Raw genomic sequence first — 10979 nt, 5'->3', positions numbered from 1 at the left:
GGAGAGAGTGTGTGTGTGTGTGAGAGAGAGAGAGAGAGCATGAAGATATTAAACATGATACCAACTGTTTCCTTCAAGGAGCCCTTTTGTTTACAATTTTCACCAACTCACCCTATCAACCAGTGTGGGTGTGCATGCGTGTGTGTGTGTGTGTGCCACAGCTGCGGAGACCTGACTCTCCAATTGACAACAATTTGTCAAGCAATTCGAATTCAAATCAAATTACTCACAGTGAAATTGATATGTTGACTTGCTGAACTTTCATGCTAATTTTCATCCAAGTACATTTTGGAAGAGAGGCCACCGAGGAAATTGGCGATGAGTGTGCGTGCGTGCGTGCGTACGTGCGTGCGTGCGTGCGTGCGTGCGTGCGTGCGTGCGTGCGTGCGTGCGTGCGTGCATGGATCGGTGCATGTAAGTGTGTGTGTGCGTGTGTACTCGTGTTCTGGCAATAGCAACCCAAATACAGATGGCATGGGGTCACATAGCAAAGACTTCTCTGGGGTCATGTGATGAGCCGTTCACTCTTTGTGATTGGACGACAGCTGCAGCGAGCAGGAGAGGGCAGAGGGGGTCTTAGAGCACTAGAACAAACACACACACACACACACACACACACACACACACACACACACACACACACACACACATCGTCCACTGGATGTAAATAGAGCCTGACTACAACCTCTGTGGGCATGTCTCAGGTTCTCTGGAGGGTTTTAATCAGTGTGGTGTGGAGATGTGATTATGTTCAGCTGCTGCAGAACAAACCAAGCCATTACTTCATTAAACGTTAAAATTCTTTTGTGTCAGGACGCTAAGATTCACACAGAGGTTTGACTGACTCTCCATTTTTGTGTCATTATATGTTTTCAAACATACCAAGACTACATAAATGAATAAAAACTAATACCAGCATTATTATAGATCAAGTATAATAAAGAAATACAAATATTTATAAGTCAATAGTCACTTCTCCTGTGTTAGAGATTCAAATTAAACAATCATTCCACATCTTTGTAACGTATCCAAAACAGAATATTTCAGTTACTTCCTGTTTTTGAGACATTAAATGTGTGTGAAGGTGAAAATGAAGCTGTGGATTCACTCACATGTGTGAAGGAGCGAATGAGAAAGATGAGATGATGTTTGCCATGTCTGTCTGCTGGGTCTCATTAACTCTACCTCTCTCATAATCCACACACACACACACACACACACACACACACACTGGTGAATAGCGTTGAGAGACAAGTGGACAAGCCGAGTATTCTTCCTCCCATTCACAGCAGCCCGTTAGAGACCGGCTGTTGCCCACAGCAACAACACTTTGCTGCAGATACATACTGAATGTAAACATTCTCCGTCCGTCGCTCTTTCGCTGGTCAAGAACAAAACCTGATTGTGGCCCTGACAGGGACAGACGGACGGAGAAAGGGAGCAGAGGGTTGTAACAAAGTTTTCCGCCGCTCCCTCTGAGACGTCGCTCTCTCAAGGACTCAATTGAACATCAGTTGTTTGTTTGGCGAGCCACCGTGGCGCCTCACAAAATAAACTGGCCTCACACACCAGCAGCCCGACACAAACTGGCTCGTTCTAATGACCACACAGAGTGAGAATGACAGGGGGCCACGAGCGCTCAGCCTATCTGTGAAAGGACAGAGACTCAGCACGGCCTTCCACTCGCTTTCATTTGGACTCCAATCACTGACAGACACTATTGCTGCTGGTAAATGAGGAAATATATCACAAAGTCCTATAGAACTGTGTGTTTGGACCTGTCTGAGCTGGACGTGACTAATGTATGAAATCGTGTCACTCCTCTCGGGCCCTGCCTCCCTCACCTTGGTAGGCCTTGGTGTGTCCGGCAATCAGGTATTTGAGCTCGAAGCTGTACGATCGCATCTTCTGCTGCGTCTCACTGCGGACCGCCGACATGTAGCTGTCCTCCATCTTACTGGTACAGCAGCTGGGCCCAGGGTGGACACACACCCGGAGTGAATCATCTGAGGGTCAAACACACAGAGAGAGAAAGAGAGAGAGAGAAGGAGAGAGAGAGCTCACTACACAAATCCCTTCAGATCCTAACTTTCTGGAGGTGTGATCTCGTAATTTTGGATTGAATCATCATACAACACTTTACGACTTCAGAGAAACTATACTTTTACTGCTGCCTTTTGAGAGCAGACATGTTGACAAGCACAGTGGGCGAGACTTCACCACTCAATAAAACAGTGTGTGTGTGTGTGTGTGTGTGTGTGTCTGTCTGTGTGTGGTGAGGCACTCTGACTTTAGCAGACTGTTGAAAGCCAAGCTGTCAAACAGCTGACTAAGATCAAGGCTCTGTGCGTGTGTGTGTGGTGTGTGTGTGTGCAAAAGAGAAAGGCGGGGGGGGGGGGGCAGTGTATTTTATGCTTATATGTTACTATATTACAGGTGTTGACTATGGATGGTGATTCATGGTGGTGAATGATGAAGCAGAGAAAACCAGCCAGTGTGTGTGAGAAGATGGATAAACAAGAAAGAATGAAGAAGACGTAAGAGACACTGAGACCCACGAGCCCAAGCAGTCTGTGGTAAGACCAGAAGAAATGTGGACAGATGTCACAGACGAGATTCATTTCAGCACTGACAGACAGAACCACTTGTTGAGACAGACAGCAAGTTATGTTGTGTTGCTGCAGGCACATTACATCTTGTCTCTAAACGACCATCAATCTGCAACAACAAGGATCTTTCAGCAACTATACGGCCCATTTCTCACCTGGAGCATATTTACCTAAATCAATAGTGATGTCATGTCATTTAAAAAAAGATCAGTGCCATTTAAAGGCCTGCTGCTTTCACCCATAGTCAGGTGTGAGAAGAGTTCTTGTCTAAGACCAAAAAGGCAAAACCTAAAATAATGGCCAGGGCCTATAGATGCTTCAAATACATCAAAAATATGTCTTTCACATATGATATAATAATCTCAAAGAAACATTTTGGTGATGCAGAAATGAGTCATTTTGCAGGTGTGACGGAGCCTAACAGTCGCCACAGCATAACTGGTCACTCTCTCACTGCTGGACAAGAGCAAAAATAAACATTTCTATTGACAAAGCAGCATATTTACCACTTATGGTCAAGTGTGCTTTCATGAGATCTATATTAGTGTTTGGGACTATGGAGGGTAGTTTTGAACTAAAATAGCCTCTCATCCCGGTGAGGAGTTACAGGCCGCTGTGATGATCCTTCCATTTGGTATTCGGCCCTGGATTAAACCCTGTTCAAGATACACGTCAGTTTATGTGCAACTCACAGGATCTGAGAGTTTAAATCCTCCACGAGCAGCAAATACTTTAATGTTGCATTGTCTTTGTTTCAGTTCTCTGTATGATTCAGTCATTTGGGTTAAGATATGGAAAATACTGTAACTATTATTGAAAAACAAGAATGTTTTCAATTAAATCAATCTACACAATCTGTATAGAACCAAACAAGATTTGTTTATGAGGCAGCTAATAAAAACACCTTTAATATTCTGATTAAGATCATTTAACTTTTCCTGTATGGATTTTGTAGTTGTGTGTACTGTTCCTGCATATCATCATAATATTTCTTAAAGAAAAGTAGTGATACTAAAGAAATGTATTAATATTTTAAGATTTAATACTATTTCTGGTACTTGAGATGATTCCATATCTTACGGAATGTCTATGAATGCTCTCGTATTCCTTTACACAGAAACTCACTGACCTGGTCCCGGGCTGTCCGGCACCAGCTCCACCGGGCCGATCTGGCGCATCATGTAGGCCGTCTTCACCTCATGACAGCTGTCCGACCTGCAACCAGCCTCCGGCACAAAAAGCCAATAAAACAAAATCACCCAAAACAAGTCCGCGTTTGGTAAAGCTGGACGGAACATGGCACCACCATCTCAGTCAGGAAGAGAGGAGAGAGAGAGAGAGAGAGAGAGAGAGAGAGAGAGAGAGAGAGAGAGAGAGAGAGAGAGAGAGAATGGACAAGAGGCAGATTGGGCTGCAGATCAAGTTTTTGGGTGCTCTTCACCGTGGGACTTTTGGAATCATAAACTAGACTCTCTCTTTCTCTCTCTCACTCTCTCTCTCTCTCTCTCTCTCTCTCCCTCTCTCTCTCTCTCTCTCTCTCTCTCTCTCTCTCGCTTCACTTTGGTTTCAGTTTACGCCTGATACACTTTATACATTACATTACACTTTATACATACAAGTAACATTGCATCAACTTGTTCAAATACATTTCTAAGCAGGGTGATATTAGTGGTATCAGTTAATAAGTGGAGCCAGTGAAAGAAAAACGAAATAAAGCAGAACTTGGGCGCCCCCATATGGTCATTTATTGTCCGCACAAATAATACAAACGTAACTCCTTTCAGGCGGACACTGTTTAGGTTTAATGTGTGAAAGTCGCAGGCACAAACAGAAGATTCCTTTGGTAAAGAGGTTTGGGAGCCTTCTCAGTCTATTTTACAGTGATAACAAAATGTGGGAGAAGCTTTCGGGGTTTATTTACTTGGCCGGCGTAAAGAGAGTAACAGCTTGTTTCCGCATGACACGTGAACACATCATTGCATTACATGTTAGTATTAACCTTTGACAGAGAGTAAATACGCTCCAAAAGAACCCTTTGCCCCGTGTGAGGGTCGAACTCACGACCTTCAGATTATGAGACTGACGCGCTGCCTACTGCGCCAACGAGGCTGATGTCAGGACTCTTGGGTCTGTCAAATCTGACATAGACGTAGTCGTAGACCAATCGCGACGCGAGATGACGACGAGGGGCGGGGAGAGCTGTTTATCCCAAGGCGCCTGTTCGATTCCCACCGTTGCCAGAAATAGAGTTGTTCATTGTAAATTGTGAATATTTGTCTAGTAAATGATTAAATATAGGTTAATGTATTTAGCAGCAGTGTTGGGGAGTAGTTAAATGCATATTAACATATTGCATATAATTGCATGAAACTAAACAAGAAATTCAATAATTCATGTTGCAGTATCTTGCAAGCATATCAACTTCATTCATATTTGGATAGAAATTCATATAATAAGTGATAATTTATGATAAACATCAACATGTAAAAACTTTGGTGATGGAAGAATAAACCAGAAATCAAGCCCTTTCTCCTTTTTTTCATTTTTTTCCTCTCTATTTTCTTCCCCTTCTTCTCCCCCCCGCTCTTCTGTATCCCGATTGGTCTACGTTCAATTTGACATTGACAGTGCCATGAGCGATGACGACGGAGGCCGGGGTGAGCTGTTTATCCAGAGGCGCTGGTTCGATTCCCACCGTTGCCAGAGATAGAGCTGTTCATTATAATTTGTGAATATTTATCTAGTAAATTATTAAATATAAGTTAATGTATTTAGCAGCAGTGTTGGGGAGTAGAAAATTGCATATAAACGTCTTGCATGAAACTAAACGAGTATTTCAGTAATTCTTATGCAGTATCTTGCAAGCATATCAACTACATTCATATTTGGATAGTAAATAGTAATAATAAGTTATAATTTATGACAAACATCAACATGTAAAAACTTCGGTGATGGAAGGATAAGCCAGACATAAAGGCCCTTTCCTCTCTTTCAAAATGTTCCTCTCTATTTTCTTCCCCTTTCTCCCCCCCGCTCTACTGTATCCCGATTGGTCTAGGTTCAATATGACATTGAAAGTGCGATATATGATTGGACGATCTGAGACAGAATAGCTGATTAAATATAAGCTAGCCACCACGGCAGAATACCGAGCCTCGTTGGCGCAGTAGGCAGCGCGTCAGTCTCATAATCTGAAGGTCGTGAGTTCGAGCCTCACACGGGGCAGTAGGTCTCTTTTTTCGAAATTATTGTATATATAATCAGTTAATGCTTTTCCTGTATTTAAAGTGGCGAACTATACAATAATCACAGTCTGACGTTAAACTGAAATCTATCTTTTATTTAACAGATTTACAACCCTTGTCATATGCACTGAGAATTAAGGTGGCATTCTAAAATCTCATTAATAAAAGACACATTTACATTAATAGAATGATGATTATTGACTTATAATATTTACACACTCACGCAACTGCATATTTACAGAGCCGTGAGTTCCTGAGCTACAGCAGCTGATGGAATATCTTCCTACACACAGTGAATGCAGCGCAAGCGCCACCGCTGCGGCCCCTTTAAATCCAATCTCCCGCGTCCTAATTTAAGCGGAAATAGAAAGCCTCTTTTTCTCTATTTAAGCGCGCTAACAAAGCCCACTGTAGCAGGCTCAACGACGCCATTCACCGCACGTTTGTTTTGGTTTCTTCACGGTGCTCTAACCTTCCGAAAACATGCCCGAAGGATCTTCCGCGGCCTTATGCTCGGGGAGGTAAGAGACGCTGCTGGAACACAAAGCTTGGAGACGCAGCTAGCTAACGTTCGGCTACACAAAGCGGCTAATGCGGACGACCTTGTTTGTTATCTTATTCGTATCTGTTCCTGCTTGGCGCGAGTTCACAAACGTTCAGAAAGTCGTCACAACTATTAAACTAGTGGCTATAAGACTAACTGCCCCTGCCCGTGGTGACAGACGGCACAGACGTTATCATTCCTTGCGTGTAAGCTAATTAGCAACATGAAAATGTGCTAATAATACGTCATAGCTTGACTTGTATATCCGGGCAATAACTAAGTGAATTGACCGGCGGTGAACGTCTAATTCCGCCATTCAATGTGTGTCTAAGTGACGAGATCTGTGTGTGTGCACATTAACCGGACTGAATTTGCTTCTCCTTTGTCTGTGGCAGCGTGGAGGAGAAGCCTTGCTCATCAGCAGCAGCTGCCGCGGCAGACAGGTGGGTTTTCCCTCTAGCAATCTCCCAGCACAGCTGTTCAAACGGAGGCTGAACCTTCACTTTAGTGGCACTTCGTCTGAATCTGTGTTTGTGTGCGCTGCAGTTCTGCTGACGTCATGGAGGATGCGAAGAAGCTGATCGGCAAAGGAAACAGGCACCTGGTGATGGGCGATGTGGTGTCGGCCGTCAGTGTGTTCCAGGACGCCTGCAGCATGCTGTGAGTCTGAGGGAGAAGACATGTAACTCTGTAGTGTGTGTTTGGAACAAGAAGAAGCCACCTGTCCTTAATTTGACCTTTAGATTAGAATAACTGCCATGTGAGATCCCTCTGTTTGGGTTTGCAACAACTTCTCTGTCAATGTTTCTCAGGGCTGCAAAGTATGGAGAGACTGCAGATGAGTGTGGCGAGGCCTTCTTCTTGTGTGGGAAGTCCCTGCTGGAGCTCGCCAGGTTGGTTTAAGTAGAAACCACTTGATTGTCTTTATACGACACCATTTTGTCTAGATCGTCTGTCTGAAGAAATGTCCGTCCCCTAGTGAGGCACTTTTTCACCTTGACTTGCTTTTCTGTCAAATTCCAGTTTTCCTGCTCAGTCCTCTATGTTGTTCCTTTTTTCAGGATGGAGAACGGTGTCCTTGGTAATGCCCTGGAGGGAGTCCCTGAAGAATCGGAGGAGGAGGAGCAACCTGGTGACTCTAATGTTGAGAGTGCCAACAACCTTGATGGTTTGTATTCTAATACAGAGCAGCTCTTTCATGATTTTAATAGTTTTGTGTTAATGTTGTGTGATATGATCCAACTTTGAGATGGAGGCCGTTTTTCCTCCGTGCAACCTTTTTGCACAGATAAAACCAGAGATGAGCTACGAAAGCAAGTCTACAGTGCAATGTCAGAGAGGGATGAGGGCGTAGACACAAAGCTGGAGTCCAAACATGAAGTGAAGAGGGAAGATGATGCAAAATCGCTTGTGAACGGATCAGAGAAGAAGAAGCCCAATTCTGCTCCCGAGAAGGAAAAGGCATCCGCAGTACAGGAAGCTTCAGTGAACGGCGTGGAGAAGAGCCCAGGTGCCTCTGTAAACGGCGTGGAGAAGAGCCCGGGTGCCTCTGTGAACGGCGTGGAGAAGAGCCTGGGTGCCTCTGTGAACAGCGTGGAGAAGAGCCCGGATGCCTCTGTGAACGGCGTGGAGAAGAGCCCGGATGCCTCTGTGAACGGCGTGGAGAAGAGCCCGGGTGCCTCTGTGAACGGCGTGGAGAAGAGCCCGGGTGCCTCTGTGAACGGCGTGGAGAAGAGCCCGGGTGCTTTGGTGAACGGCGTGGAGAAGAGCCCGGGTGCTTTGGTGAACGGCGTGGCTGAAAGTCCTGCAAAGAAAGCTGTGACTGAGCATGACGAGGGTTTTAAAGAACAGAACGGAGATACGGTGTCAGAGGAGGAGGATGAAGCATCAGAGGGTAGTAGATGTTTTGATGCAGAGCACGGTGGCTGGGTGCAGCATGACCTGGGTGTTGAGGTTAACGGTCCACATGTCAGATGGGTGAAGACATCAGTCTGTCAGCTGCACTGTGTGAGGGGAAAGGTCTCTTCTGTGTTATGATGGCGTTGGGTCTGTACTCAAAACAGTTTACACTGTGGTATGTGACCATCATCTTGTCGTTTCCACAGATGATGACGACGATGATGACGACGATGATGAAGATGGGGAGGGAAACGGTGGAGAAAAGGTGAGTGCAGACACTGGATCCTTCTGCCATTCAGTCTACATTGATTTTGAGAGATTTCATGTCACTGTTCCGTTTTTAGGACGAAGAGGAAGTAGGAAACTTGCAGCTGGCGTGGGAGATGTTGGAGGTGGCTAAAGTCATTTACAAAAGGTAAAGGTGACCTCAAGTTCATGTGGGGTTAAATCATCTGCTTGTCTATACTTAACGATTAAACGTCACCGATTTGTCCACACAGGAAGGAGGATAAAGAAGACCAGCTGATGGCGGCGCAGACTTACCTGAAGCTGGGAGAAGTCAGCGCTGAATCATGTATGTGACCTGCTGCTCTTGGTTTAATCGTCTTTACTCAAATGAGCTTTATTAAATGGTTCTTGCTGTGTGTCACCCTGTCCTCATCTAGCGCCCCTGTGTTTCTGTCCCCAGGTAACTATTCCCAGGCTCTGGAGGACTTCCAGGAGTGCCTGACGCTGCAGCTGAGGCACCTCCCCCCTCACAGTCGCCTGCTGGCTGAGACCCACTACCATGTGGCCACGTCCCTGTGCTGCATGGATCACTACAGCCAGGCAATCCAGCACTACAACAGCTCCATAGAGGTCATCGAGAAGCGCCTGGGTACAGCTGCAGGGCACTGGGGTTTCAGGGATTTGACCGCATGTGTGCAGGGTCCTTTAGTCGGGTTTTAATGTCGAAACTAAATCCTCACCTCGTTTGTAGCCATGCTGCAGAAGGCCATTGATGCAGCAAAGGGCGCTGATGGGGCAAAGAAGGAGAGGAGCGAGTTGGAGGAGCTGAAGCTGCTCCTGCCTGACATCAAGGAAAAGGTGGAGGACGCCAAGGAAAGCCAGAGGACGGCCAGCGCCGCCTCCCAGGCCATCCAGCAGGCACTAGTGAGTGGAGAGGGGGGTTGTGTGTGTGTGTGAGATGTGTTATTGGTTTGAAATCTGTTGGAAGTACACTAAAGGGATGCAGAGGGCGGTTGTTGTGTTACTGTGGCTCCTCTGGTAACAGACTAATCTCTTCCAGGGTGGAGCCTCAACTTCTAAAGCATTCCCATCTGAAAATGGAGGCCCATCATCCTCATCCTCATCAGCAGGAGCAGCAGCAGCAGCAGCAGCATCATCATCATCGGCATTTGACACTCCAAGCCAGGTGAGAGCATTGGTGTATTTCTGTGGCAGATGTCAACTTCCTCCCAGCAGCATTTTAATGAATTGTCTCCTGTTTCAGATCCCAGTCAGGCCGTCCGAAAAGGCTTCATCTTCCAAAGCTGCCTCGGACATCTCCCACCTTGTCAGGAAGAAGGTGAGCTCCTCCCCCGGCCCAGCCGTCTGCTCAGATGCTCCGGATGGGAACCGAAATGTGTAGCGGGCCAAATTTGTGGCAACATCTGCATGCTTGTGTGTGTTGGTGTATGAACGTGATGAGCGTTGTCCAGCTGGTGTGTTGTGGCTTTGTTGTGATCCGTGGTCGCTGTGGCGCCGGTGTTTGGGTGATTGCGTTGTGTCTCGATCTGGGCCACCATGATGCAGTGAGTTGCATGCTTGACCTTGATGAAGAGTAACTGAAACTTTTGACGGCCCTGCAGTGTGAAAAGTCGCCCCGACTCAGAAGAGCTGCCACTGCATCTTTTTTATCACGGTTTTGTGTTTCTGCACAGAGGAAACCAGAGGAGGAGAGCCCAGTAAAGGACACTGATGCTAAGCAGGCGAAACAGGAAGCCGCAATTAACGGCAGCATGAACGCCAGCAACGGCAATGGAGTCGAGGAGGAGCAGGCGAGTGATAGGCTCATGTCTCTAACGCACAGCATGTCAGAGTGATGTGGGAGACGAAAGTGAGAGGAAGTGGTAAACTCCTCTTTTAGTAGTTTGAGTTTCTTTCACACAAGATGAGACTTGATGGTTTTGAAGCTTAAGCATGATTTGTTGCCTTTGGGATGAATCCTTCCTGGGAGACGAAGCGAGCAGGAACTCCTTCTGGGTCAAATCCTTCCAACTTCTGTAAACTTGTCTGGTAAGGAATACTTGCAGTTCCAGGGAACTCGGCTCGTGTTCTGGTGGAAGAACGCTCGTGGGATGGACACGTTTATGTTTCCTCTCTAAATGGGGAATTTGAGTTATTCAACCAAGTTTCTGCCACCAAATCTTGTGTGTGTTCAGCCTTCCCCTCTACATTACATGTGCTTATCCTTCTGTCTCCTTTAGGCCAAGCCGGCGGCCTCTGTGGAAACCTCAGCGTGACGGGTCCTGGCCTCTCCTGATCTAAACCAGCACAGCATGCCTGTCCAGCCCCTCGCCAACGCCGCTTTGTTTTTGTAAATAAGATCCATTTTCACAGATTTGTCTGTCCACTTTTGTATACTTGTAGTAAAATAAATAATTCGCAGATGAGCAAGAAGTGTGTGTTTTCTCTGCTTTC

At 46.1% G+C, this 10979-nt stretch overlaps 3 protein-coding genes and 2 non-coding genes across 6 annotated transcripts in view; 3 read left to right on the top strand and 2 right to left on the bottom strand.

Moving 5' to 3' along the window:
- The window catches only part of LOC143003642 (glypican-5-like), a 22739-nt gene extending 18394 nt beyond the window's left edge, over positions 1–4345 (bottom strand). The window contains exons 1-3 of the mRNA XM_076154414.1: positions 4332–4345; positions 3739–3824; positions 1845–2006 (exon numbers count right to left, since the gene is read on the bottom strand). Coding sequence (XP_076010529.1) covers positions 1845–2006; positions 3739–3824; positions 4332–4345 — 262 coding nt within the window. The remainder of the gene's footprint in view (positions 1–1844; positions 2007–3738; positions 3825–4331) is intronic.
- Positions 4346–4645: 300 nt separating this feature from the next.
- Positions 4646–4718, bottom strand: trnam-cau (transfer RNA methionine (anticodon CAU)). Its single transcript has one exon. It is a non-coding gene; the product is annotated as a tRNA-Met (tRNA).
- Positions 4719–5761: 1043 nt separating this feature from the next.
- Positions 5762–5834, top strand: trnam-cau (transfer RNA methionine (anticodon CAU)). The gene has a single exon. It is a non-coding gene; the product is annotated as a tRNA-Met (tRNA).
- A 335-nt stretch (positions 5835–6169) lies between these two features.
- On the top strand, positions 6170–10958 carry nasp (nuclear autoantigenic sperm protein (histone-binding)). Of its 2 annotated transcripts, XM_076154533.1 has the most exons (14): positions 6171–6375; positions 6794–6841; positions 6945–7058; positions 7211–7291; positions 7460–7566; positions 8504–8562; positions 8642–8712; positions 8798–8871; positions 8986–9174; positions 9277–9449; positions 9586–9711; positions 9790–9864; positions 10220–10336; positions 10766–10958. In XM_076154533.1, exons 1-14 carry the CDS (start codon positions 6338–6340, stop codon positions 10799–10801), a joined length of 1308 nt encoding a protein of 435 aa, XP_076010648.1. In that variant the 5' UTR covers positions 6171–6337; the 3' UTR covers positions 10802–10958. The 2 variants fall into 2 exon arrangements, with proteins under 2 accessions (XP_076010649.1, XP_076010648.1); XM_076154534.1 differs by lacking the exon at positions 10220–10336 and having other exon boundaries at positions 6170–6375.
- LOC143003730 (uncharacterized) lies at positions 7573–8486 on the top strand. The gene has a single exon (XM_076154535.1). It carries the CDS (start codon positions 7728–7730, stop codon positions 8433–8435), a length of 708 nt encoding a protein of 235 aa, XP_076010650.1. The 5' UTR covers positions 7573–7727; the 3' UTR covers positions 8436–8486.
- Positions 10959–10979: the final 21 nt, after the last annotated feature.

This window comes from Genypterus blacodes, unplaced genomic scaffold (genome assembly GCF_046128005.1).
Source record: "Genypterus blacodes isolate CSIRO-AG114 ecotype Tasmania unplaced genomic scaffold, CSIRO-AGI_Gbla_v1 ptg000062l_1, whole genome shotgun sequence".
Classification (NCBI taxonomy): domain Eukaryota; kingdom Metazoa; phylum Chordata; class Actinopteri; order Ophidiiformes; family Ophidiidae; genus Genypterus; species Genypterus blacodes.
This window is presented reverse-complemented; position numbering and strand designations above follow the sequence as displayed.

Excerpts from the sequence above, each read along its gene's own strand:
- nasp (XM_076154533.1), top strand. The coding sequence starts at position 6,338 with ATGCCCGAAGGATCTTCCGCGGCCTTATGCTCGGGGAG. Across the intron at positions 7,059-7,210 it reads CAGGACGCCTGCAGCATGCT|GGCTGCAAAGTATGGAGAGA; the intron begins GTGAGTCTGAGG and ends AATGTTTCTCAG. Across the intron at positions 8,713-8,797 it reads GCTAAAGTCATTTACAAAAG|GAAGGAGGATAAAGAAGACC; the intron begins GTAAAGGTGACC and ends TTGTCCACACAG.
- LOC143003730 (XM_076154535.1), top strand. The coding sequence starts at position 7,728 with ATGTCAGAGAGGGATGAGGGCGTAGACACAAAGCTGGAGTCCAAACAT.